This window comes from Pistacia vera, unplaced genomic scaffold, assembly GCF_008641045.1.
Source record: "Pistacia vera cultivar Batoury unplaced genomic scaffold, PisVer_v2 Contig1092, whole genome shotgun sequence".
NCBI lineage: Eukaryota > Viridiplantae > Streptophyta > Magnoliopsida > Sapindales > Anacardiaceae > Pistacia > Pistacia vera.
The window spans coordinates 255,980-282,639 of record NW_022195129.1 but is presented as its reverse complement, the minus strand read 5'-3'; the positions used below and the strand labels follow the sequence as shown (position 1 = coordinate 282,639).

At 35.2% G+C, this 26,660-nt stretch overlaps 4 protein-coding genes across 4 annotated transcripts; all 4 read left to right on the top strand.

The window, feature by feature from the left end:
* Nucleotides 1–184: 184 nt before the first annotated feature.
* On the top strand, nucleotides 185–3,052 carry LOC116137220 (cation/H(+) antiporter 4-like). Its single transcript, XM_031422890.1, has 3 exons — nucleotides 185–606; nucleotides 794–1,795; nucleotides 1,890–3,052. The coding sequence occupies exons 1-3, from the start codon at nucleotides 373–375 to the stop codon at nucleotides 3,003–3,005; spliced, it is 2,352 nt and encodes a 783-aa protein (XP_031278750.1). The 5' UTR covers nucleotides 185–372; the 3' UTR covers nucleotides 3,006–3,052.
* Nucleotides 3,053–3,961: 909 nt separating this feature from the next.
* Nucleotides 3,962–6,124, top strand: LOC116137204 (cation/H(+) antiporter 14-like). The gene is given in 2 exon segments (XM_031422884.1): nucleotides 3,962–4,186; nucleotides 4,553–6,124. Coding segments are annotated over 2 exon segments (1,797 nt in total).
* Nucleotides 6,125–7,117: 993 nt separating this feature from the next.
* LOC116137291 (cation/H(+) antiporter 15-like) lies at nucleotides 7,118–9,976 on the top strand. Its single transcript, XM_031422980.1, has 3 exons — nucleotides 7,118–7,377; nucleotides 7,527–8,513; nucleotides 8,599–9,976. Exons 1-3 carry the CDS (start codon nucleotides 7,156–7,158, stop codon nucleotides 9,814–9,816), a joined length of 2,427 nt encoding a protein of 808 aa, XP_031278840.1. The 5' UTR covers nucleotides 7,118–7,155; the 3' UTR covers nucleotides 9,817–9,976.
* Nucleotides 9,977–21,020: 11,044 nt separating this feature from the next.
* LOC116137184 (cysteine-rich receptor-like protein kinase 25) lies at nucleotides 21,021–24,348 on the top strand. Its single transcript, XM_031422873.1, has 6 exons — nucleotides 21,021–21,846; nucleotides 22,688–22,809; nucleotides 23,045–23,255; nucleotides 23,359–23,596; nucleotides 23,689–23,839; nucleotides 23,918–24,348. Exons 1-6 carry the CDS (start codon nucleotides 21,021–21,023, stop codon nucleotides 24,248–24,250), a joined length of 1,881 nt encoding a protein of 626 aa, XP_031278733.1. The 3' UTR covers nucleotides 24,251–24,348.
* Nucleotides 24,349–26,660: the final 2,312 nt, after the last annotated feature.

Below are 26,660 nucleotides of genomic sequence, written 5' to 3'. Positions count from 1 at the left end.
CGGTGACTTAACCTAAACCTTTGTTCTTATCTTCAACCCCCTTAAAAATCAGTAGATGACACGTCCTTGTTCTCATCCTTTTGCCCTTAAATTGGTGGGCTCCTTTACTTTGAATTATATCAATTATTGAATGTTGCCATTACTGATATTTGATGTGAGCTCGAGAAATTCATGCTGTCACCCTCGAATGGTCTGTCTGTTAGGTTGAACTAAATGGTATAACTATATAACAGGATTATTTCTAAAAATGTTAACACAACTGGCTACATGCAAAGCAAAACAATCTCCACAGAGTCGAAACTGAATCTTCTCATTATATCAAGAATGATGTTGCTATTGTTTGGTGGGGGAATAAGTTCCGTGAGTTGAGCCATGGACATTAACACTACTTCGTATGCTGATTTGAAGAACAGACTCGATGGATCATGTCACCAATTCATTCCAGTTTATTCTGATGGGATTTGGAATGAAAGCAACGACGGAAATATTCTTAAACATGCATTGCTTCGTCTTTATCTACAAATTGCTGTCACTTTTATTCTCACTTCTGTCATTCACTTGTTACTCAGACGCTATGGTTTGCCTCGTCTCATTTCTGAGATCCTGGTACGTTTTCATTTCCTCTTCTTTCACATTCCAGTCTCTCAAGTGTTGTTGTTTTAATATGAAAAGACAGAATTTCATGAAACCTTATGAACTCTCAACTGCTATATGGAGTGTGGAGGGATGTAAATAGAGATAATGAATTTGAGTAGATGGGTTTTGATGATGATTTTGTGTGGTGTAACTGCAGGCTGGTATAATTTTGGGGCCAAGTGTGTTGGGGCACTTTTGGCCAGATGCATCAGAAGTTTTGTTCCCTCTACAATCAGAAAAAGTTGTGTCTGCATTGATATATGTTAGCTACATGATCTTTATGTTTCTGATAGCAGTGAAAATGGATATAAGTCTTATAAAAAAATGCAGCAGAAGAGAATGGCGTCTTTGTGCGAGCCTTACAATGAATTTATTAGTAATCACATTCATTTCTTCCTTATTAGGCAGAACTGCAGACAAGCACGCGTTTACAAAAGACTGGGTTAACTTCTTTTCAGGAGTAATGGTGCTAACATCATTTCCTGTAATAGCTTGCTTACTAATGCATCTCAAAATGGTCAACTCCGAAATCGGACGCCTAGCATTATCAACAGCTTTAGTCACTGATTTATTTAGTGTTCTAATAGTAAATTTTTATGATTTTTTAGACATAACGAAGGAAGCTTCAGTAAGAGCAGGAGTGAAGTCTGCAGTTCTTTCTTTTGCTCTTGTTGCATTTATAATGACCTTTCTTCGGAAACTGATGTTTTGGATCATCAGAAGAACAACAGAAGGGAAGCCTGTAAAGAATATTTATATAATCATCATAGTTTTTTTTGTGATGGTTGTGGCAATTTTTGGTGATAAAGTGGGAATTCAGTTTTTTTATGGACCTTTTATATTTGGCTTGGCGGTGCCTCCAGGGCCTCCTTTAGCTTCAGCCCTGGTGGAGAAACTAGATACAATCATAACAGGATTAAGTCTACCAGTGTTGGCAAGTTACTGTGGATATAAAGCAAATATTTGGGAATTAAACCATATGCCACCTGCTTCAATAACTTTTACTTTGACTTGGGGTATAGCAATGAAATTGGCTGCAACATTCGTACCTGCTATTCGTTTGAAGATGTGTTTTCGAGATGCTGCTATTCTTACTCTCATCTTGAATGCCAAAGGCATTGTTGAATTAGGCACATTTGCTACGAACTCTCACAAGCAGGTATCATAATTGATCTTTTAATTTTCCATTGTACTTATAATTGAGATTACTATCTCTGAATTTGTGTCTCCTGTCTGATCTGTCTGTGTCTCAGACAATTGATGCTGGACATTTTACCATGGCAGTGGTGGTAATTCTGATAGTCGCAATGGTTGTGCCACTGGCTGTGAGAAAGCTCCATGATTCTTCAAAACTATATCCAGGCTACCAGCAAAGGAACATTCTGCATACTGCTGAGAGTGAATATTTGGGTATACTTGTCTGCACGCATACACAAGATGATGCCAAAGCTGCTGTCAGGCTACTAGAAGTTTCAAATCCTTCTAAAGGTAGAGGTTTATCAATTTTCGGACTTTACTTGGAATCAATTAGCAGAGAATCCACCCCAATCATAATCAATCATCAATTAGGCCAAAAGGCTTCCAATTCAAGTGGCGCACATCAACAACCTACCATCAATATTTTCAAGTTCTTCAAAGCTGAACATTCAAGATCTGTCAACCTTCAAGTCTTCTCAGCATTTTCCCTACCCAGTGAGATGCATAAAGACATTTGCTGGATGGCCTTTGACAAGTCAGTATCTTTAATACTACTTCCATTTCATAGGAAATGGAATGCCAAAGGAGAATTGATTGCAGATGACCAAGCTTTGAGGAACCTCAACTCTAAGGTACTAGATGAGCCCCCTTCTTCGGTAGGCATTCTTCTTGATCGCAGCAAAATGAATATCTCATCATCTACTTTTGTATCACAATCCATCTACAGTGTGGTTGTATACTATTTTGGTAGTGAAGATGATATTGAGGCAGTGGCTTATGCCACGAGGATGGCTGTATGCTCCAGAGTTCACCTGACAGTTATTCATTTTACTCTGTCCAATAATTGTGACCACACTACAAAACGTTCACCTCTTGATGATCTTTCAATGGGCTTTGAGGAAAAAGATGAAATGCTAGGAACTAATAATACAATATACAGAGAACAGATTGTCACAGAAGGAGATGATTTGGCTAGGATGATTCGAGAAAAGGCAGAGAAATATGACCTTGTGCTAGTGGGGCGGCGACATAATTTGCCAATCACTTCATGCCTATCAGAATGTTGCGAGTTTCCAGAACTAGGGTCAGTAGGTGACCTGCTGGCTTCTTCAGACTTCAATAATTCTGTTTCAGTCCTGGTGATACAAAAACAAAACATTCAGGTCAAGTAGAAGTAGTCTTTCGGACCGGCCATGCAAACTAAAGATATTTCATCATTCTCAAGGTAAGACAAGTACATTCACCCACCAGTTTCAGTTTTTAATTCTGAACACAGACAATAAAGATTATCAAACATTTCACTAAAGCAATTAATTTTTTACGGATGGAAAGAAAACAATAATGTTTTCATAATTTTCATCTTGATACATTCTTATAAAGACTCTGAGAACTCTTAAGTGACAAAATCGGTTTGCAGGCCTGCATTGATCTTGGTTTTGTTTAGAGGAGGGATTGAATTGCATAAGCACTTGACAATCTAGTTACCCTTGCGATCGAGCCAAGTTGCAGAAGAGACCTCTAAATGATGGTAGAAGTTTCAAATGTCAAAAGCATTTAGATTGTAATAGCAACATACCCATTTGCATGCATAGATTGCTTGTTTTTTTGGTGAAGTAATTTTCCCAATCTGCTTACCAATTAGAAACAGATTATATTTCTCAATACTAGTTCTGTAACTAAGCTCAAATATAAACCAAATACATATATATTTTTATAGTTTGAAGATGTTGCCAAGGCACATCCAACCACCATTCAAAGAAGGTCTGAGCTACATCAAATTCGATCATAAGTATATTTTCTTTAATTTAGTTCTTGTAGAGGTTTTGCATGCACAACAAAATATCGGGTGGGGTTCTGTCCATGAATTTCTCAAAAATAGAAAAAAATAAAAAATAAATGATAAGGATCCTATTAAACCGAGGAATTAGTGGCCTAAATAAAGAAGGGAAAGAAAAGGTCATTGAAGGTCAACAACCAGAGAAAAATGAATATCCCAAATATGAAATATGAGGATGAAACCTCTCTCTCTCTCTTCCTTGGCAGGCTTGTAATTTCTGTCTTATTCTTTGTTTCTTTTCTTTTGTGTTTCATCTCTTGATTAAAAAAAAGAAGCATAATAGTATCAACAATGACCATCACCATGGGAAACAAGACTTATATCTGCCAAGACAGAAAAAGAATAATAACTTCTTGTGTGTGGCACCACCGTAACCCTCTCAAAGTCCCACATTCTGTTTTCATGCTGGAGTTCTCTGTCATATCCTCTGCCCCCCTACTCTTTGAATTCCTTCTCAAGCCTACTAGACAATCAAAGATTGTAGCGCAGCATGCTTTCTCTTCCAATTCTAATGATGTTATTATTTTCTTTCTGCATTAAGGTACATTAGTTCTAAATGATTTTAAAATTGATGTTAAATTAAAGAAAGGCTATTCCTGCTATCTTCTGTGTGTATCTAACAGATTTATGCATGTAAACAGTGGTATAATATTTGGCCCATGAATTCTGGGGCTTCATAACAAATTTACAGATAGCTTCTTCCCTATAGCAGGAGCAAAACCTTCTTAAAACAGTAGCAGTGTTTGCCTTAATGTTATTCCTCTTCTTGGAGTGAAAATGGATCCTACCACGATGTTTTGACCAGGACGAAAGGCCAAGACAATTTGCTTTAGACTCTTCTTCTTCTCACAACACTTCCTATTGAACTATCCATCATTTTAGCAAGACTTTTCCATCGAAACTCTTGTATTTATAGCAGCAGCACAGTATCTAACATCCTTTCCAGTAATCGTCTGCCTACTAACTTAGCTCAAGATTGTTAACACTAACCTTGGCCGCCAAGCTCTCTCTTCATCAGTGTTTTGTGACATGCTTGTCATTGGCATGAACGGAATTGCTTACGCGTCAAATTTTGTTCAGAATTCTGATTTGATAACAGTGGTAGGGGCAGTTCTTTCACCAGTGGCACTTACAGCTATTGTTGTGTTCATCTTCAGGCCAATAGTCAATAGTCTTTCATCAATCAGCTCATATTGTTGTCCATGCTATCCGATAAATAATCTCAAACTTTTTATTTTGACAGGTTCTAAATGAAGAAGATATGCTCTCCCTGTTCTATCAGAATCGGCAGTAACCCCATCGATCAGACAACTCTATCATCCTTCTAGTCAATACATTTCAAAAAACAGAAGTACCATCCAAACTTCCAAGCGTGATTCAGAGTTCAGAATTTTGGGCTCCATTCACAATCAAGACAACATTCCTACAATTGTAAACGTCCTAGATGTATCACATGCCACCAAAAAAAGCCCCATTGCCGTCACAGCAATGTTTCTTGTTGAGCTCCATGGGCGAAACACCCCAGTAATATTGTTAAAGAATGAAATTACTGAAACAGACACATCAGCAACCAGACACATTGTGAATGCATTAAGAATTTATGAGGAACATAATCAAGGCAATGTTACAGTTCAATCATTCACTTCAATCTCTGATTTCCAAACAGTGTATGATGACATCTGTCAAATGGCTCTTGACAAACGTGCCACAATTGTGATCATGACATTTCATAAACAATGGGCTATTGATGGTGGTGTTGAGTCTCTAAGCCATGCCATCCAAACTCTCAACATCAATGTCCTCAAGAAGGCACCATGTTCAGTTGGAATTCTTGTTAACAGTGAAAACTTGAGCAGATCAGTTTCTGTTCTCACCCGTCGATTGTTATTACAGGTTGCTGCTCTGTTCCTTGGCGGTCAAGATGATATTGAGTCACTATCATATGTTTTTCGCATGGCTAGACATAAATCTGTTCGCCTTGTGGTCACCAGGTACTTCCTTCAGTTTGGAGCTGAAAACACTAATGATAGAAAACGTGACTGTTACTTGATCAATGAATTCAAGCATTCTAACACGGGAAACAAGCGTTTCGAGTATGTAGAGGTGGTGAAAGATGGGGAAACTCTAGCTGCATCTCTAAGAGGGTTGGTGGATTGCTTTGATTTGATTTTGGTAGAAAGATACCATCAAGACTCAGCAATTCTTTCAGGACTTGAGGAGTGGAGCGAGTGTCCTGAGCTTGGAGTCATCTGGGATATGCTTGCTTCGCCTGATTTTCTGAGTGCAGCATCAGTTTTGGTAGTGCAGCAGCAAAAAATAAGAAGGAAGCTGATGCATCCCAATGTGCAGGCAGGGGTAAATGAAGTAGAGGCAGTTATTCATGATGTTCCAACTCAAGGAGTACCAAGATCAGAGAGTAACTGTAGATTGCCTGTTTCAGTAAATAGGAATTAGGATTACTATGTAACAAGGAAATTTATTCCTTTTAGTCTTTCTTTTTATCTTTCTGCCTTCTGTATTCATGCTTTCTGACAGATAAGAAATGTTTCGTAGTACAAAAAAATGGCATGCAACATTTCACAGGCAATATTCAAGGAATGATAAAATTATCCAATCTAATTAAAATATACTTAGGATAACATATAGGAAAACAAAAAACAAATCATTCGGGTCAAGTAGAAATACTAGTCTTTCAGATCAGCCATGCCAGCTAAAAATACTTCTCCAGGTATTAAGGTAAAGATTGTCAGCTTTATGGCATGCAAACAGAACAAAAATATTTCACATTATCAGACTTTTCAGTGAAGTTACCCTTGCAAAGGAACCAAGTTGCAGAAAATAGCGCAAAATGATGGTAGAAGTTTCAAATGTCAAAAGCTTTTAGATTGTAATAGCAAGATACCCATTTGCATGAATATATTATTGCAAGTTCTGTAACTCAGCTTAACTATAAACCCAAATACACAGGGGACAGGCTCATGAACCTCAATAATGTAAGATCATTTCCTTTTATTCCGGTTGAGAGATTTACTTTATCATTTTAAGCATGCTTATGGGGATTGAGATAAGTAGTTTAATCATGTTTACGAGGATAGTTTCTGCCAAAAGATCTTGTTCAAATTCTATTAAGTATGGAAAATTTATATCAATATTCCATGCACTAGATCAGTACAAAGAATATTTTCTTTGCTTTTAGATCTTGTGGTGGTTTTGCATTCACAATTGGGGTGGGATGTTTCCATGAATTTTTTCAAAAAAAAAAAAAAAATGAAAATGATATGGATCCTATTAAACCGAAGAATTAGTGGCCTAAATAAAGAAGGGAAAAAAAAAGGGACAATTGAAGGTCAACAATCAAAGAATAATGGAAATCCCAAATATGAGGTTGACCTCTCTCTCTCTCTCCTGCTTGCTCTCATTGCCTGCGCAGGCTTGTTATTTCTTTTCTTTCTTGTTTCATCTCTTCATCATATCTAAAAGACAAAATGGCTGAGTTTTCAACAATGAGCATCACCATGGGAAACAGGAGTTACATCTGCCAAGACACAAAAAAAAAAGTATATGGTAATATATGGTACCAGGGCAACCCTCTCAACGTCCCATATTCCCTTTTCTTAATTGAGTTTTCTGTCATTTCCTCATTCTCCCTCTTCTTCGAATTCCTTCTCAAGCCTATGGGACAACCAAAGATCGTTCCGCAGATTCTTGTATGCTTTCTCTAACATTTCTAATCATGTTATTTATTTTCTTTCTGCACAATCATGCATGGTTATATGATACATTCATTCTAAAAGATTTTGAAATTTATGTTAAATTAAAGAAAGGTTGTGTCTAACAGAATTATGATTGTGAACAGAGTGGTGTAATAGTTGGGCCATCAGTGCTGGGGCACCATGGAAAATTTACAGACGGGTTGTTCCCTGTAGCAGGGTTAAATCTTCTTAAAAATATAGCAGTATCTGGCGTTATGTTCTTCCTCTTCTTACTTGGACTGAAAATGGATTTAGCCATGATGATTCGACCAGGACGAAAGGCCATGATAATAGGCTTTACACTCTTCCTTTTCTCAACAACGCTCCCTATAGGACTATCCTTATGGTTAACAAAACCTGTTCTCAAAGGAAACTCTCTTTTCTTTGTAGCGGCATCACAGCATCTAACAGCTTCTCCAGTAATCGCCACTCTACTAAATGAGCTCAAGATTCTTAACACTAACCTTGGCCGCCTAGCTCTCTCTGCATCAATGTTTGCTGACACATTTTCCATTGTTATGAACATGGTTGCTTTCTCGATGAATTTTGTTATGAATTCCGATACGGTAACAATGGTAGGGGCACTTCTTTCACCAGTGGCTGTTATGGCTATTGTTGTGTTCATCTTCAGGCCAACACTAATGTGGATGTTAAAAAATTCACCCAATGGGAAACCTAATGCAAGGTGTATCTTTTACGCTTTTGTGTTCGTCCTCGTTTCAGGACTTTTGAGTGAGATTGCAGGCCAGCATTATGGCCTCGGACCATTAGTTCTAGGCTTTGTTATTCCTGACGGTCCGCCGTTTGGAGCTGCTTTAGTATCAAAGCTAGATACTCTTATTACAAATTTTTTTTTCCCCATGTTCGTTGCCATTCTAGGAATAGAAACTGATGTCTTCCAGATTCAATTTGATGCTTTTTGGACTGTGACAATAGTTGTTGTCTTTTCTTCCATTGTCAAGATCTTAGCAGTGATGTTGCCAGGCATCTATTGTGAGATGCCCACACAAGATGCATTAGTGCTTGCACTAATTTTGAATGCAAAAGGCTCTATCGATCTGATGATGTACAGTCTATGGAAGGACACCAAGGTGTGAACGAAATCCCTTTTATTACTTTCAATGGTACTGTACTTGATTTAACAGAGAAATAATCACAGCTTGTTTATTTTGACAGCTTCTAACTGAAGAATATTTTGTCCTAGCTGTTTTATCAGTAATGGTAGTAATGGCAATCATAACCCCATTGATAAAACTACTCTATGATCCTGAAAGCCAATACATTTCAAACAGCAGAAGCACCATCCAACATTGCAAGCGTCATTCAGAGTTCCGAATTTTGGTCTGCATTCACAACCAAGACAGCATTCCCACAATTGTAAACCTCTTGGATGCCTCATATGCCGCCAAAGACAGCCCCGTTTTTGTTACAGCATTGCTTCTTGTCGAGCTTGAAGGGCGAACCGCCCCTCGATTTTTCTTGAACGATGGAACCAGTAAGACAAGCACGCCAACAACAGGCCCAATTGTGAATGCATTAAGCATTTATGAGGAGCATAATGAAGGCAATGCTATAGTTCAATCATTCACTTCAATATCTCATATCCAGACAATGTATGATCAAATCTGTCAAATGGCTTCCGACAAACGTTCCACAATTGTAATCATGCCATTTCATAAACAATGGGCTATTGATGGTGGTGTTGAGTTTGTGAACCCTTCCATCCAAACGCTCAACATCAATGTCCTCGAGAAGGCACCATGTTCGGTTGGAATTCTTGTTGATAGAGGAATCCTGAGCGGATCATTTTCTGTTCTCACCCGTCGATCATTATTCCATGTTGCTGCTGTGTTCATTGGCGGTCCAGATGATGTTGAGTCACTGTCTTATGCTTTTCGCATGGCTAGACATGAATCTGTTCACCTTGCAGTCATCAGGTTCCTTCAGTTTGGAGATGAAAACTCTAAAGATAGAAAACACGGCAGTGATTTGATTGATGAATACATGCGTTCAAACATAGGAAACAAGCGTTTCGAGTATATAGAAGAGGTGGTGAAAAATGGGCCTAATCTATCTGAATGTCTAATGGCGTTGGTAGATTGTTATGATTTGATTCTGGTAGGAAGTTACCATCAAGAGTCAGCAATGCTTGTAGGACTTGGGGCATGGAGCGAGTGCCCTGAGCTTGGAGTCATCGGGGATATGCTTGCTTCGCCTGATTTTCCAACGACAGCATCAGTTTTGGTAGTGCAGCAGCAAAGAATAAGAAGGAAGCTGATGATGCACAGTGTGCAGGCAGTGGTGAATAATGTAGAGGCAGTTCTTCATGATGTACGTGTTCCACAAAGATCAGATAGTTATAGTAGATTGTCTATTTCAGTGGAAAAGAACTAGGATTGCTGTCCAGCAAGCTATATTTTGTTTTAGTTTTTCCTTTTTATTTCTGCTTTCTGTATTCATACTTTCTAAGATAAGAAATGTTTTGCTGTGCAAAAGAATTTGTAATGGTATGCAACTTTTCAGAGTCAGGATTTGAGAACTTGTAAACAGTCAAACATACAGTAAGGATTTCACAATTTTCCCTCTTGATACATTCTTGTATAGACTCAACTTTGTCTTTACAAGAAACTGAGACAATTCTAACACTTGTTTTGTTTAGACAAGGAATTGAATTCATATGCACTTAACAATCTAATTAGTACTGTAACTAAGCTTCAACTATAAAACCAAATACAATCAGGCACCATTCGGTGACGATCTGAGATACATAAGCTTAGATTATTTCTTTATATTCCAGTTGAGAGATTTGCTTATCATTATTGGCATGCTTTTGGGGATTGAGATAAGTAGTTGATCATGTTTATAGGAATTCTGGTGGCTGGATAGTTTCAGCCTAAAGATCTTGCTCAAATTCCATGAAGAATGGAAAATTTTATATCAATTTTGAACTGACAATATGGGCTTGTACAGTTGTACCCACAAGTGGATTTACCCGTACAAATAATATAAGGTATGAGTCATCAATTATTTTTCATATTATTAAATCGTACAGTAAAACCTCTTTATAGTAATACCCTACATAAAAATAAACTCTACATAATTATAAAAAATTCTAGTTCTAATTTGAGATAGTTATAAATAAGAATAAACTATATATTGTAATAAGTTATAATTTTTCTAATTCCCGTTTTAAGGAAAATTGCCCTACATAGTAATAATTATCTATATATTATAAAAAAATATATGTTACGTAAAATTAAAGGTTTAAAATGAAATAAAATATTTATTTAAAATTATTTGGGACAATAATTTATGTTTTAGAGTTGTTATCACATATTTTACGTTACGAGTACGTAATAGCTCGTTAGCATGGATACCTTCTTGTTGAAGCCAAAATATTTTAGTTTCTCAAACATGTTTAGAGCTTCATGGCACAAGACTTTTGAATTTCTGTACTATTATCCTTAGGATTATTTCCTTTCTCTTCTTGTCTAATTGCAACAATGATTTCTCATTTGGTTAAAGTATACACGATTTGTTGCTCATTTGGAAAATCGAAGAAGACATTAATATCTATTTGATTAGTGTAGTGAATTTGTAGAATCTGATCACCCAATTCTATAGTGACTCTTTTATTCTCCTCATCCACTTCATTTGTAACTTACAATTCATTGACATTAATGGTCCTAATTTTGCAGCGCTTAAAATCATTGACAATTGTCTATAACTTCACATCAATTGACCATGCATCAACTGTATTTACAATTCTATGAGACTTATTTTTGCTGGTTCTAAGAAACGATCTTTTATCTATTTCAAAAGTAGGTAATTAAAACGCTGTATTGAAATCCTAATATTACAAAATATGAATTGAAATTATAATACTGTACTACTAAAATATGAATTATAAAATAAGAAATCAAAACTATAATTTTTGTAATTACACATCCATTAAGTTAGAACCTCTGTATAGTAATAAAATTAGTTAGTTCCAACATTATGACTATAGAGAGGTTTTACTGTATAATTTGTTTAATATAAATTTATTTTAATAATACTCACCCAATTTCACATTCTTGCTCAGTTTATAGTGTTAGTTATTTATTTGACTGAAGACAGAAAGTGATAAAAGCAAAATCAAGACATAAAATAATGCAAATCCGGTTGTTTCTTCTTTGTTCGTAAACTCTGCATTCTTAAAATTTATACATATTAACATGAACTTGAATCAACAAAATTAAAATTGGGTTTACTTTTTTGTATAATCAAAATCACATGTGTATTGAATGATAAAGCCTACCAAATATATTCTTTTTATTATTATTATTATTATTATTATTATTTTAAGAACGGTTGCATAGCTCCTGACACGTGTTTTGTCAATAAAATTAAAAGTAAATAATATTTTAATAAATTAAAATTAATAATTTATTCTTCTGGGACACGTATTACTGAGTTATGCAGTGTTTGTTCTAGGCGTGACTGTCGTTAGCACAACTCTTGCCTGGTAGAAGAATGATTCAAGAAAATATTTATATGAGGAAGACATATATCACGTTATCTATTTAGGTTAGTTTATGGCACCATTTAAGGGAAAAAAAAATCAAGTTGATATAGCTTGACTCGATGTATATTGGGGAATTTTAGGGAGTATCACATTTTTGACACAAATTATAACATAGTTTTTAATAGAGTAATGCTACAGTTATCGAAGGATGTACATCAAATTCGTGAACCGAATAACGTGGCGCAATTCTGACTGTTGATTCATTATAAATTAATATTAATCGACTGTTAGGATTTTGCTACGTCATTCTGTGCACGAATTCGGTGTATAATTTTCGATAACTCTATCATTTTCCTTTTTAATAACTGTGCACACATTTGAAGTAATTAAGCCATTAGCTATATTTTGTCACTTCTCCAAATGAAAAATGCATAACCCTCAAATGGGTTTTACTTTTACAATATATGTGCTTAATTTGATTAGTTTCTTTATATGCTAGCTTATAAACATTGGTGTTACTAGAGCAGCTATATGCTATTACACATGGAATTTCACTAGCAATAGCACTTAGGAGAACAACATAGGAACATGATCTTGTAGGACACCTCTTGCTTCTAACGTCACTCTACATGATGGAATGTTTTTAATTTTTTTTTTTTTTTTAATCCTATAAGACGCCTCAAATTTGTTTGATAGAGAGTTTGTGCTCTTGCATCTATAATGTGTAAGGGTGGGCAAATTTTTAGGGTAAAACCGGATCTGACCCTTACAAGGTCAGTTCCAATTAGGAATTTGGTGGAACCTGTTACCTGTCATATGATAAAGCAGAGAATGATATTTGGGGAAAACTGAATCAATCTTTATTGAATGTACTGTACCTCTTATATACAAATACAATAATGTTAACTAACTAACTAACTACGGTTAACACCAATAACTAACTACTAACTACATTAACAATATTTAACTTCCAATACCCCCCCTCAAGTTGGAGGGTGGTAGAGATCAAGCACACCCAACTTGCCTAAAAGATGATGATGAAGTTCGTTCCCAAGAGCCTTAGTCAAAATATCAGCTAGCTACTCAGATGAAGAGATGTAGGCAGTGCTAATGAGGCCCTTTTGAAGCTATTCCCATACATATGACATATGATATCTATATGTTTGGTCCGCTCATGAAACATGGGATTCGAAGCAATGTAGTGAGCAGCCTGATTATCACAATGCAGAGGAATAGGAGACAAATTGGAGACAAATTGGAGAAACCAAGTTCTTGGAGAAGCTGGACTATCCACATCACTTCACAAATAGTTGAGGCCATGGCCCTGTACTCAACTTCTGAAGAAGATTTTGAGATAGTAGCCTGCCTTTTGGATTTCCTGGAAATGAGTGAGGAACCAAGAAAAATACAATAGCCTATAACTGATTTTCTAGTCATCAAACAGGAGGCCTAATCAGAGTCACTATAGGCAGATAAACTCAGAGAATTGGTTGCGGGAAAAAAAAAGACCCAAACCTGGAGTAGATTTCACATATCTGACAACTCTAAGGGTTGCTGCCATGTGTGATTGTTTAGGCTGATGCATGAACTGAATTAATAAGTTCACAGAGTAACTCAAATCAGGTCTGGTCATGCACAAATATAGGAGCTTGCCATTCACAGAGTAACTCAAATCAGGCTTGGTCATGCACAAATACAGAAGCTTGCCAATCAATCTCTGATAGACTGATGGATCAGGAAGTAAAGAATCACTGTCAGTGGGAAACTGATCATCATAGGCTGTTGATGTAAGTTTCAAATGGGATTCCATAGGAACACTAGATGGCTTAGAAGCTAATAATCCAGACTAAAAAATAAGCTATAGGGCATACTTTCTCTAACATAAGCTAATGCCTTTACTTGATTTAGCTACCTCAAACCCCAAAAAGTACCTCAACATGCCCAAATCTTTCAACTTAAAATTGGAATGCAATAGCTTCTTAGTTTGATGAATCAAATTATGATTATTTCCAGTTATCACAATGTCATCCACATAGACCAGTAAAATAACAATATGAGAATTCAGTGTCTTAATGAACAAAGAGTAGTCTGACTTGGACTGTTGAAAACCACCATGCAACAAAGTTGAAGTCAGTTTATAATTCCAGGCCCTGGAGGCTTGTTTCAAACCATATAAGGATTTATGCAGCCTGCACACAAGATTATTTTGCCCCCCTTGCTATGGAAAACCCTGAGGAAGTGTCATGTATATTTCTTCTTGCAAATCCCCTTGCAAGAAGGCATTATCAACATCAAGTTGAAATAGAGGCCAATGAAGCATAGAAGCCAAAGCTAAAATGGTCCTCACAGTAACCATTTTTATAACAGGGGAAAAAATTTCAGAATAGTCAATACTAGCCTGCTGTGTGTACCGTTTGGCAACCAAACGTACTTTATATCTGTCCAAGGTTCCATCAGCTTTGTACTTGAACTTATAAACCCGTTTACAACCAATGAGAACTTTCCAGGAGATAAGGGTACTAAAGACCAAGTGTAGTTCAGTTTTAAGGCATGGATTTCTTTATTCATAGCATCCACCCAATTGTGGTCTTGTGATGCTTGATGAAAACTGGAGGGTTCAACCAAGGACAGATTTGATAAAAAGGCTTTATATGTGGGTGAAATAGTGTTATAAGAAACAAAATTAGAGATGGGATAGTGTACGTGATTGGCTGAGGAGGAATGAGGGATAGTAGGACAGACAAAGTCTTGTGTCCAAATAGGAGGATGGACACTCCTGCTGGATCTCCGGAGAGTAAGAGAAGGAATACGATTATCAGGAAAAGGACAAGAAGTAACAAGACTTGGTGTATCTAGGGAAGAAAAGTCAGTGGATAATGTGTTGGTAGGGGAAGTAATTGGTTCTGTGATCTGGACAGGAAGGGAATCATGATCTGGAAAAAATAAGAGAAGGAGATTGATCTGGTTTTGTGTCAATAAAAGTAGAATCAAGTGGAAAGGTAACCTGTGAGGGGTGAGAAAAAGCAAAAGGGAAAATTTGTTCATAGAACACAACATCTCTGGTAACTATTATGGAATAAGTAGACAAATTATAAGGATATACCCTTTTTGAGTTAAGGAATAACCCAAGAACACTGAGGGTATGGCTCTAGGAGACAGTTTGTCTTTAGAAGGTAAAATGGTAGCATATGTCAAAGATTCAAAAACCCTTAAATGATCCAATGCAAGAGGTTTAGTAAATTTTTTTTCAAAAGGGGATAATCCTTTAAGAATAAAAGAACCAAAGTAGACAGTCTATTGATTATATAAACTGCTGCCTGGACACAATATCCCCAAAATTTAGTAGGAACATGAGACTGAATGTGCAAGGCTCTAGCTACTTCTAAAATGTGCCGATGCTTCCTTTCTACTATGCCATTTTTTTGAGAAGTATAGGCACAAGAACTTTAATGAATTATGCCTCTACTACTTAACAAATCATGGCAAGAAGTATTAAAAAACTCTGACCTATTATCAGTGCGAATGCATTTAGGATGCATATGATATTGTGTGTGAACCATTTGGAGGAACTGTTTGAGTGTAGAAAAGGTGTCTGACTTGAATTGCATAAGAAGCAACCAAGTCACCCTAGAATGATCATCTACTATGGTAAAAAAATATCTAGCATTGCCATTGGTAGGAATCCTATATGGTCCCCAATTATCTAGGTGCAAAAGATCAAAATTATGTTGTGATTGTGATGCACTATTGGGAAAAGGAAGCCTGGTTTGTTTGGCTAAAGGACATACAGAACAATTTGTAGGAGGAAGATGTGATGTGTTTATTTTGGGCAAATTGGAATGCATAGTAGACAAAGTAGAATAGGAAACATGGCCTAATCTTTTGTGCCATAATGTGATAGTTTTGGACATAGAAGATGACACACATGAATTAGAAAAAACAGGCATTTTATTAAATTGTAAATTAGAGTGTACAACTTGTGAAGAAAGTAAAGGCTTACATTCATTTTTATTAGGCTTTTCAAAAACTGATACAAAGGGAGAAATATGCAAATTTGGATCAAAGTAATAGAGTCCTTAACTATGCTTACCAATCTCCTTCAATTTGCCATTGCAAAGATCCTGAATTAAGCAAAAATCAAGATAGAAGGTAATGAAGCAATTGTTAGAGTTGGTAAGTTTTGAAATAGAAAGTAAATTGTGATGAAACTCAAGAACATGTATGACATTAGACAAACAAAGATTACTGTCCAGATCAACAGTTCCAATATGTTTCACATAAGTTTTGGCTCCATTTGGTAATTCTACAAGAAATCTAGAGGATTGTTCTACAGTAACAGGTGATTTTAAAAGAGAATAGTTAAAAGCCATGTGATTAGTTGCTCCAGTATCTATTATCCACTTACTATTATCAAGACAAGAAAATAGGGCAACATGTATACCTACAAGATTAGCAGCTGGTGGAGAGACATTTCCTTTCCCAACAATTGAAGAAGTTGATTATACTGCTTGCTTGTCAACACTGGACCTACCACAGCAGTAGAATTTCCAGCTTCAACAGAATCAGGAGTTGAGTTTTGAGGGTGGGCTTGATTAGCAGAAACTTTTGTTTTGAAGGAGGATTTGTTCTTTGTGAATTGATAATCTGCTGGGTAGCCAATGAGTTTATAACAAGACTCCTTCTTGTGTCCAGGCATGTGGCAAAAATCACACTCAATATACGGATTTTTGCCTTTATATTTTTGGCCTTGACTCTGAACATTTCTATTATTGTGATCATATAGGGCAGTAGTTACATCAGAATTTTGATTCATTCCAGCTAAGACTTTTTTACTTTCATCTTGGTGAACCACAGAGTAAGCTTGCTTAACATTTGGCAAGGGATTCATAAGAAGAATTTGACTACGGACCATGGAATAAGAATCATTCAATCCAATTAAGAATTATAATAGTTTCTGTTGATTCAAGTGTTCCAAATAGGCTTTTGATGAAATATTGTCAGGAGCAGGAAGGCTAACCAAGGAATCAAGTTCATCCCAAAGCGATTTAAGCTTATCGTAATAAATGGCTACTGGGCTTGTACCTTGTATTAGATTAATGATTTCTCGATGAAAAGCAAACACTCTGGTTCCATTCATTTTGTTGTATTGCTCATTTAAATCTTGCCAAACCTGTACCACACTTGTAGAGTAAACTATTCTGTTAAAAATCTCTTTTGATACGGAATTGAAAATCTAGGTAAGAACCAATGAGTTACACCTTTTCCATTGTGGAACAAGGTGTGAATGAACTGACAATTTGGTGCACGTTCCATCCACATACCCTAACTTATTTTTTGCACAAAGGGAAACTGTCATGGCACGACTCCAAATCCTGTAGTTTTCAGTTCCAATAAGTTGTTTAGATACCAAAACAGAGCCTGGAGTGTCAGATGGATGAACATAGAGAGGTGAATTAGCGTCAATTAAAGGTGCTACTAATTCTTTAGTTGAGCTCGGCATAGGTAGTAAGCTTAAGACAACAATATTAGAGCTAAAATGAGCTAAAAACAAAGATGAATGAAAGAAATTCGAACTGAATCAGAACGAAATTGAAGAATAATCGAAGATCTCTGAGCTAAATCAAGCTTCGATTGAAAAACAGGAAAATTTGGGGCAAAAGAGCTCTAATTGAAGGTTCTTGATACTTTTGAGTTTGATCGGAAATAGAAACGAACTTGATTGATCTGATATTCTCTGATAAAAAAAAAAAAAAGAATCTTGATGCTCTGATACCATGTTAACTTTCGTATGATGAAGCAGAGAATGATATTTGGGGAAAACTAAATCAATCTTTATTAAATGTACTGTACCTCTTATATACAAATACAATAATGTTAACTAACTTGAGTTAACTAACTACGGTTAACACCAATAACTAACTACTAACTGCATTAACAATATTTAACTTCCAATAGAACCGATGCTGTATAAGTCCGGTTCTGATTCCACCACTTCAATAATCAAAATGGAGGTCTGGGTACTCGGGGAGGAACTGATGGGTATCTGAGGTGTATTTGTAATTTATGTAAATAGGTGGGTGTGTATTATAATTTTTAGGGGTATATTTGTTATTTTTTGGATTATTGGGGAGTATAGTAATTTTATGGGTACCCAGAACCGAAAACCAGACCCAAACCCAAACCTGTGTTTGAGGTTCTGGTTTTGGGTACCCCGAAGTCAAAACTGACCAATTTTCGTTTCGCTTCTAAATCCCAAGAACTAGTCGATTCCGGTTTCGTTTCTAATTCCAGGGGATTTAGGGGGTACCAGGACTCGCCTACCTCTAATAATGTGTATCAAGATTTTAAAACCCGACTCGAAGAGTGACTCGGTCAGGTCACCGGGTCTTGGGTTGATCGGTCGAACCGATTCAGCCACCAGGTCAAACCGTGATGTCATCATACTGATGTCAGTGTAATGACATCATTCTGATGTCAGTGTAGTGACTCGGCTATTAAGCTTTTGCTTTCTCGAGTTTGGGGTTTTAGTCTTCTCAAAAACTTCAATATTAAAAAAGAGGGTCCATGAAGACTTCAGTTTCAATCTCGGACCTACAAAATAGGTTGGTCGTAGATAAACATAAAGCATATCAGGGATGAAACACGCCGTAGAAACGAGTTGACCTGGTCAAAAAGCAGACATTGCTTGTCATGTAGTGGTCAGTCTAGTGTATAAAACGGTGAAGACCTTTTTTATACAAAAGTCTTATTTAAATGAGAAATTTTATCTGTGGTCGAAAAAGCATGTCATTGTTTATCATTTAGGGGACTGATATGAAAACATGAAGAGCTTTTTATACCAAGAAATTATTAACAAAACCCAACTTTAGTTCGATTTTCTTTTACAATATCAAAATCTACTTAGGATCCTATGCTTACCACCAGGTCAAAAGTTATTGATCTTCGAAGAAAATATTTTCAAAATATACCTTTTAAGGTTTTGCTAATACTAAAAAATATCCCTTATCACTAATACCGTTAGCTTTTGTTACCTTGAATTTTCAGTTCATTTGAAAATACCACTTTACCCTAATTTGAAGATGGAAAGTTTTCTTGAACTAGTGAATTTTAGTTTAATTAATATTATAAATTCTACTTAGCAACAATAGGGTTAAGACTAAGTAATGTTTGGTTAATTTAAACTAGGGTGAGTTACGTTTACTGGTGATTAATTTTAAGAAAATATTCTTAATAAAATGACCACAATGCCTTAGAACTGTTAGAATAATTTAACGTTGTTCGTGACGAAGGGTATTTTGTAATGATTCCGAACATAATTTCCATAAATTAAGTATTAACAATACTGCAAGGTTTAGATTTTGAAAATTTCCCTTGTTAAACTTAAAAGAGGCTTAAAACGATATTTGCCCTCACCAATTATGTGATATATTGACCAAGTCGCAAATATGTCTTGAGAATACAATGAAACACAACTTTTCAAATCTGATTGAATGTTTGAAAAGTTAAAGTCATTCTAAATTTTAATATCTTTAAGGCCAAACAAAGCAAAAGCGCTTGGAAAATTTAGGCATCTGGTTAAGTTGGTTTCATACTACATGTTGATGCGTGATTTTTACACCAACGAAACGCACGTGTGAATTGTTGAGCTGACCCAGAAGACACACTTGAAAGTAATGAAAAATGAAATAATAAAGGCAATGGGGGGTAGTTTTTAAAGTGGTTCGGATGCTAAGGTAGCAAGTCCTATGTCCACTAATGCTTTTATTGATAATGAAAGGTCAGGTCGCTTTTAGCTGACTGATTTTATAATAATGTTACAAGGTATTGAATGTTGAGAATACTAGGGAAAGAGAGAATAATTAATCAAGCGTAAAATGTGCCAAAATCCCCCTCAATGAGAGAAGAGCTCCCAATTTATAGTGGGATGCCTTGAGGCAATGATCACTAAATCTGTAAGTTGGTGGGATTATTCGTACAAATCTTTCTTTATGTCACATTGCCCACCTTCCAGAGTGATTTGCGCGATTTAGAGTAGCAATTAGACACGTGGGAATACCATAGCTCCTGACTGGTCTGACGTGCACCCACTATCCTGACGGAAGCAGGCGGTGGTTGTTCCAATGATCTGACTTTTGTGGGCTGAATGGACTTGACGTCAGCCTTTATACTTTTTAGGCATAACACTACACATCCTAATTAACTTTTGTTTAAAATATTTCATTTTAATTAAGTACTCGATGTATTGGCTTTGGGATATAAGCTTGTTTGATCGAGCTTTGAACTTATAAGCATTTGAAATTTAAGTAGTTCCGTATTTCAAATAATAAATTATATTAACTCATTTTTCTTACTATAATATTATCAATATATATTTCGATTATATTACAATATAATTTAATTTTAGAATTAAATAAACAAATACTTTATAGACAAGTATTTTATTAAAAATTTATATGAATAATATTTAGATTCTTTATGTATAATAAACTAATAAACAAATATAATGAATTATAATAATATTCAAAAAAATAAAATTTCAATCAAAACAAGGAAGAAGATTTTTGCAGTAAATAGTGATAGAAGCATGAGTTGTTTGAAATATAAAAATAAGATTATATGATAGAATTTTAAAATTAAATAAGGGTAATATGATGATATACTTAGTCAAAATAGTTTATAAGCAGAGTACTTATAAACAAAAAAAAAAAAAATTGTTTATTTGGCTTATAAGCCTAAAACAATTATAAATAAACATATCAATTTGATTTTAAAGTTAATATACTGGTTTATAAGCTCAGAAAAACATCCCAAAATAAATTTTTCATCACTTATCACCTCAATGTGTTAAGAAAAAAAAATTTGGAATAAGACTTTAAACGTGTAATTTTAGAGTAAATGCCGCGTTCAATATTATATTAGTTTTTAAAGACATTAATTATTTCAGTAGGGTCATCAGCCCCCACTAGCCACTGCATGGTGCCGGCCTAGTTGGGATGCTTACCAGGCACATGGGAGAGTCAAGTCAACCTCATAATGCATGCTTGTTCTTTATAAATAGGACATCGAAATTGTATCAAAACTGGTAACAATCATGGCTTCTTCCATCTCTTTGTCTAAAATCATCCTTTCCGCCATTCTTATGCTCATCATCTCTGAAAAAATCACACCCCAGGAAACCACATATCGCTACCACAAATGCACAGTAAACTCATCAACTTGCAGTAGCACTTCCAATATTGCCTTCTCAACAAACCTCAATCAAACTCTCTCTTCACTAATCTCAAACGCCACCCTCAGCAATGGATTTTACAACACCAGCACCGGCGGCCTGCTGGACGGCTCCGATAAAGCCTATGGTCTCTTTCTTTGCAGAGGAGACATCGCTCCTGATTTATGCCAAAGTTGTGTCAAGGCCGCTAGTGAAAATATGATAACCCTTTGTCCAGAAGAGAAGGAAGCAATTATATGGTATGATGAGTGCATGTTAAGGTACTCAAACAGGACGATTTTCGCCGACATTGAAGAGAATCCTGGTTATTGTATGGAGAACATGAACGATGTTTCGAATGTGAGTCAGTTTAATGAGAGTTTGGATGGGTTGATGAATAGTTTGATCAAAGAGGCTGTGGGTTCTAGCAAATTTTTTGCCACAGTAGATGTGAATTTCACAACTTTTACTAGGCTATATGGTCTGGCGCAATGCACTCCTGACATTGTTTCATCTGACTGCAACATTTGCTTGGATGACTGTGTTAGTGAGATTTCTGATTGCTGTAATGGGAAGGAAGGAGGTAGAGTATACAGGCCTGGTTGCAATATCAGGTTTGAAATTTATCCTTTTTACTCTCAGCCACCTCCACCTCCACCTCCACCTCCACCTCCACCTCCGCCTCCACCTCCACCTCTACCACCAGTAGGTCCAGTACCACCACCTCCCCCAGCAGTACCCTCGACAAGTACAAGTGGTAAGCATTTGATTTTGCAATTTTTTTTTTTTTGGATTATCAGATTCATGTACATCAAACCAATGAGCAAGTTTGTGCATGTAATGTCCTGTATACCCACTTCCTCTTATGGGGCTTCGAGAGTTACGTTGTTCTTCACGTATTGTCTTGGGTTCGAATCAAGAGAGACGCGCTTTAAGTCGCACTAATTGAGCTGGATAAGAGAAAATTCCGAACCCCTCTATATGAGGTGAGTAGAACAATACGTAAAGAATATAACTCTTGGAGCCCACCAGAGGAAGTGGGCGTGAGATGTTACAGTGCATGTCAGATGCACTATTATGAATCTAGGTCATTAATTAAATGCATATAAATCTGATGAACGTTTGATTAATAATAAGAAATAAATTGATCAGCATTTATTATTATTTACTAATCATGAGGTGATAATATGAATTGCATAGTTAGCTGTATAAATGATATGGTATGTTCATTCCACCCTAGCTAGAATATAGCTAAGCATAATATCTTAGTGGATCAAATATTTCTTGTGCATGCAGGAAATAGGCAGATCTCCTCAAAGAGGATTATTGAAATTACAGTTCCTACAGTACTTGTCGTCACAATAATTTTATCCACTTCATGCTATTGTCTCTTAATTTGGAAAGAAGGGAGAAAGTGCAGAGCTGTAAATGAGGGGGAGGGTAATATATATATATATATAACAAACTAAAGCTTTCGTTTTATCATATTCTAACTAAAACTAACATAAAACTTCCATTTTTTTTTTTTTTTTTATATGTATTATGTCCAGCTGGTGATGAAATTTCAATGGTGGAATTTTTACAATTAGATTTGCATACCATTGAAGCTGCCACACACAATTTCTCTGATGGAAACAAGATTGGCGAGGGTGGATTTGGCAGCGTGTACAAGGTAAGAAACTTTCCCTTTTTTCTTTCTTTCTTTATATTGAAATGAGCAAAATTTTATCCCTAGGGATCCGACCAGATGATCTCACACCATCACAAAATGACCATGCCCCGACGCGACCATGTTGCTGGAAAATTTGAAAAAAGCGTTAGGACATCATTGTTGGGAACATTATTAAGAGGTTAATTAGTATATGTATTAGCAAATGATTGATTAATGGACTATTATATATCCTCAGGGTACACTTCATAATGGACAGGAAGTAGCTATTAAAAGGCTATCAAGAGGCTCAGGCCAAGGTTTGCAAGAATTTAGGAATGAGGTTGCGTTGGTAGCCAAACTTCAACACAGTAAGTTAGTGAGGATATTAGGGTTTTGTGCGGAAGAAGGGGAGAAAATACTCGTCTATGAATTTGTGCCCAACAAAAGCCTTGACTACTTCCTTTTTGGTATATGAAATTTCTTTATTTCTTCATAACATCATAAAATAAGGGCACTTCAACGTCTCACCTCACAACTAAAAAATTATTATTTTTATGGATGCATGTACAGATCCTGAAAAACAAGTACTTTTGAATTGGCCAACGCGTTGCAAGATTATAGAAGGAATTGCTCGAGGACTTCTATATCTTCATGAAGATTCTAGATTTAGAATTATACATCGTGATCTTAAAGCTAGTAATGTCTTATTGGACGAGGACATGGAGCCAAAGATAGCAGATTTTGGCATAGCAAGGATTTGTGGGATGGATCAAAGTCGAGGAAGTACTAGCAAAATTGTTGGAACATAGTAAGATTTAACATAATAATAATCCTTCTCATTATTCTTAGTAACTATTTGGATATATACTAGACAAATGTACTAATGATGCTAGATTCTAGTGGCTATATGTCTCCAGAGTACGTGTTGCACGGACAATTCTCGATTAAGTCTGATGTGTACAGCTTTGGAGTTTTAGTACTAGAAATCATAAGCGGTAAAAAGAACAATTGTTTCTATCAATCAGCTTATGCTGAGGGCCTCTTGAGCTATGTAAGCACAAACTCAATTTTATCTTACATAGAGTAGAAGTTGCATTTTTTTATGAGAATTAACCAATGTTTGTCACAGGCTTGGAGACTTTGGAGGGAAGGAACACCATTAAAGCTAATGGATCAAACTTTAGGTAATGTGTTTCTGCGAGATGAGGTCACTCGATGCATCCATATCGGATTATTGTGCGTTCAGGAAGATCCAATAGATAGACCTATAATGGCAACAGTATTGCTTATGCTTAATAGTTTCTCTACTGCATTGCCGTTACCGAAACGACCAGCATTTTCTGTTCATAGAACGACAGAGCAAAGGATGCCGAAAACGAGCCCAAATTCAATTCAATATTTAGGCAAACCTATGCCTTCATATGTGAATGACGAGCCCATCACTGAACTCTACCCTCGTTAGCTCAAGGAATTGCAAACTTTCAATAGTATTTATCATTCCATATGCATAAGGCTTGTTTATAATTTATGAAAAACAAATTAATCAAATTTGTTTTTGGTCAATAGCTTACACCTTTGATTTTGATAAGATATATCAAATTCCATAGGATATATAGTCCATCATATGCATATTAACTTTTAACTACATGAATATATAATGTTGGATGTATATATACACATAATTATTTATTCTTATCCACTCTAATCTTATTCAGTCCAATCCCAAGAAAATAATACAATCGGGTACTATGTATCAATCACGGTCTTAATATTCTATTTTCTCATGATAATAGAACACAAAGAAACAATGAATATTTTATATAGTAAAACATATAGAGCATGGAGGAGAAAGAGAGACTTTCACATATAAATGGCCACATTAATAGATTTGTAAGTAACCATGAATTACCTAAGTTAGATCAGTCAAAAGATTATGTCTAATTTTCATTGAGCCTCGATAATGTCTGAAATTTGAATTTAGTAATATAAATTTTCATTAAAAAAGGGGGTGTGAATGAATTTTTGGGAGTACATGATAGAGACCATAGCCAACTAGAAACATAATTAAATTTATGTTTAGTTTTATAGGATAAAGCTGTCCACCTAATCTAACTTTTTCCCTTTTCTATGTAGGATTTTGAAATTAATGGGTTGGTAAACACAAGATGTCACCATAAACAAATCCCATCTCAATAAATTTATATTAAAGCAAGTTTTTAAATATGCATATATGCTATTGAAAAGCACTTTCATTAGCTTTACCATCAACTTTAATTTGTCCCATCTCATCATTTTGTTGCTTCAACTATTAAACGTAGTACATAGGTTTAACCAACATGCATTAACATTTACTAAAATAATTAATATATTAGTCATATAAAATGTTAGCATAATGACAGCTTTAAAAGCAATATTTTTATTGTTTTGTGACGTAGTCTTTTAGTAAAGGACTTTTACTTAGAGCACAAAACTAAATTCATCCGGATCTAGACTTTGAGGAGATACTATTTTTTTTGGAATATTACAAAAAAATATATACTAGGTTATATTAAAAGTTTGAAGTGGAATAAAATATTTATTTACAGTTGTTTGAGATAATAATTTATACTTTATAGTTGTTACGACACCTATTAACTTGCAGGAATGTAATAATTTACTACCATGGATATTTTCTTATTAAAACCAAAATATTTCTAATTTTTTAAGCATGTTTAGAACTTTATGGTACAAAACTTTTTATATTTTTATATTATCATCTTCATGATTATTTTCTTTCTCTTCTTATTTAAGTGTAACAATGATTTTTTTCTTCGCTTAAAACATATATGACTTGTCACTCATTTGGATAATCGAGAAAGACATTAATATGTATTTGGTTAGTATAGTTAAGTTGTCGAATCTGATTACTCAATTGACAATGACTCTTTTATTCTCCACGTCTATTTTATTTGTAACTTGCAATTAATTGACATCAAAAGTCTTAATTTTGCAGTGCTTAAAACAGTTGACAATTGTCTGTGGCTCACATCAATTGACCATACAGCAACTGCATTTACAATTTCATTAATAATACTTATCATTTATGGTTCCAATACAAGATCTTCTATCCGTTTAAAAAATAAGTGATTAAAACGCTAATGATAATAATATTTGAAATTTCTAATGATGCTTGCATCACACAACTGAATTTTGGAAATGCTAGCTTGTGGTAGGAACATAACATTTGCGTTATATTAATACTAATACCAATACTACTAAAATAATGAATTGAAATCCTAATATATATTATTAAAACGTGAATTATAAAATAAGAAATCAAAATATTAATTTTTGTAACTACACTTGTATTAAGTTATAATCTCTTTATAATAATAAATTAGTTTGATTCCACACCATTATGATTAGAGAGGTTTTACTCTCTCTCTCTCTCTCTCTATATATATATATATATATTGACAATCACCTACTTTTCGTCCAAATCTGTTAGTAAAATCCATTTAAAGAATGGTGATATAGTAAATTTTAATCCAACCAAATGATAAAGAGTAATACTAACCTTACAAAGAGGCATACAAAGAGCTATGCAAAAAGTCAAATCTAATATTTAAAAGAACGGAAAAAGAGAGAGAGAAAGAGACAATCATAAATTTCAAATATTGGATTTAACTCTTTATATGGTTTTTTATATACCACTTTATAAGGCTAGTATTTTTCAAAGATAAACTTCAATATTCAACATTAATTTTAAATTAATCCATAAACCCCTAATTTTTTTTAACCCTATTTCATTTTTACCCTTTTCTCTTCTCTCTTTGCATCTCATCTCTTCTACCCCTCTTTTCTCTCTTATCTTTCTTCTTCTTCTCTCCCTT

What these genes read in the sequence shown, in the direction of transcription:
- LOC116137220 (XM_031422890.1), top strand. Translation starts at nt 373, where the DNA reads ATGGACATTAACACTACTTCGTATGCTGATTTGAAGAACAGACTCGAT. An exon ending in GTCTCATTTCTGAGATCCTG is followed by an intron (nt 607 to 793) that starts GTACGTTTTCAT and finishes GTGTAACTGCAG; the next exon opens with GCTGGTATAATTTTGGGGCC. An exon ending in CTACGAACTCTCACAAGCAG is followed by an intron (nt 1,796 to 1,889) that starts GTATCATAATTG and finishes TCTGTGTCTCAG; the next exon opens with ACAATTGATGCTGGACATTT.
- LOC116137291 (XM_031422980.1), top strand. Translation starts at nt 7,156, where the DNA reads ATGGCTGAGTTTTCAACAATGAGCATCACCATGGGAAACAGGAGTTAC. An exon ending in AGATCGTTCCGCAGATTCTT is followed by an intron (nt 7,378 to 7,526) that starts GTATGCTTTCTC and finishes GATTGTGAACAG; the next exon opens with AGTGGTGTAATAGTTGGGCC. An exon ending in GTCTATGGAAGGACACCAAG is followed by an intron (nt 8,514 to 8,598) that starts GTGTGAACGAAA and finishes TTATTTTGACAG; the next exon opens with CTTCTAACTGAAGAATATTT.
- LOC116137184 (XM_031422873.1), top strand. Translation starts at nt 21,021, where the DNA reads ATGGCTTCTTCCATCTCTTTGTCTAAAATCATCCTTTCCGCCATTCTT. An exon ending in CCTTGACTACTTCCTTTTTG is followed by an intron (nt 23,256 to 23,358) that starts GTATATGAAATT and finishes ATGCATGTACAG; the next exon opens with ATCCTGAAAAACAAGTACTT. An exon ending in CTGAGGGCCTCTTGAGCTAT is followed by an intron (nt 23,840 to 23,917) that starts GTAAGCACAAAC and finishes TGTTTGTCACAG; the next exon opens with GCTTGGAGACTTTGGAGGGA.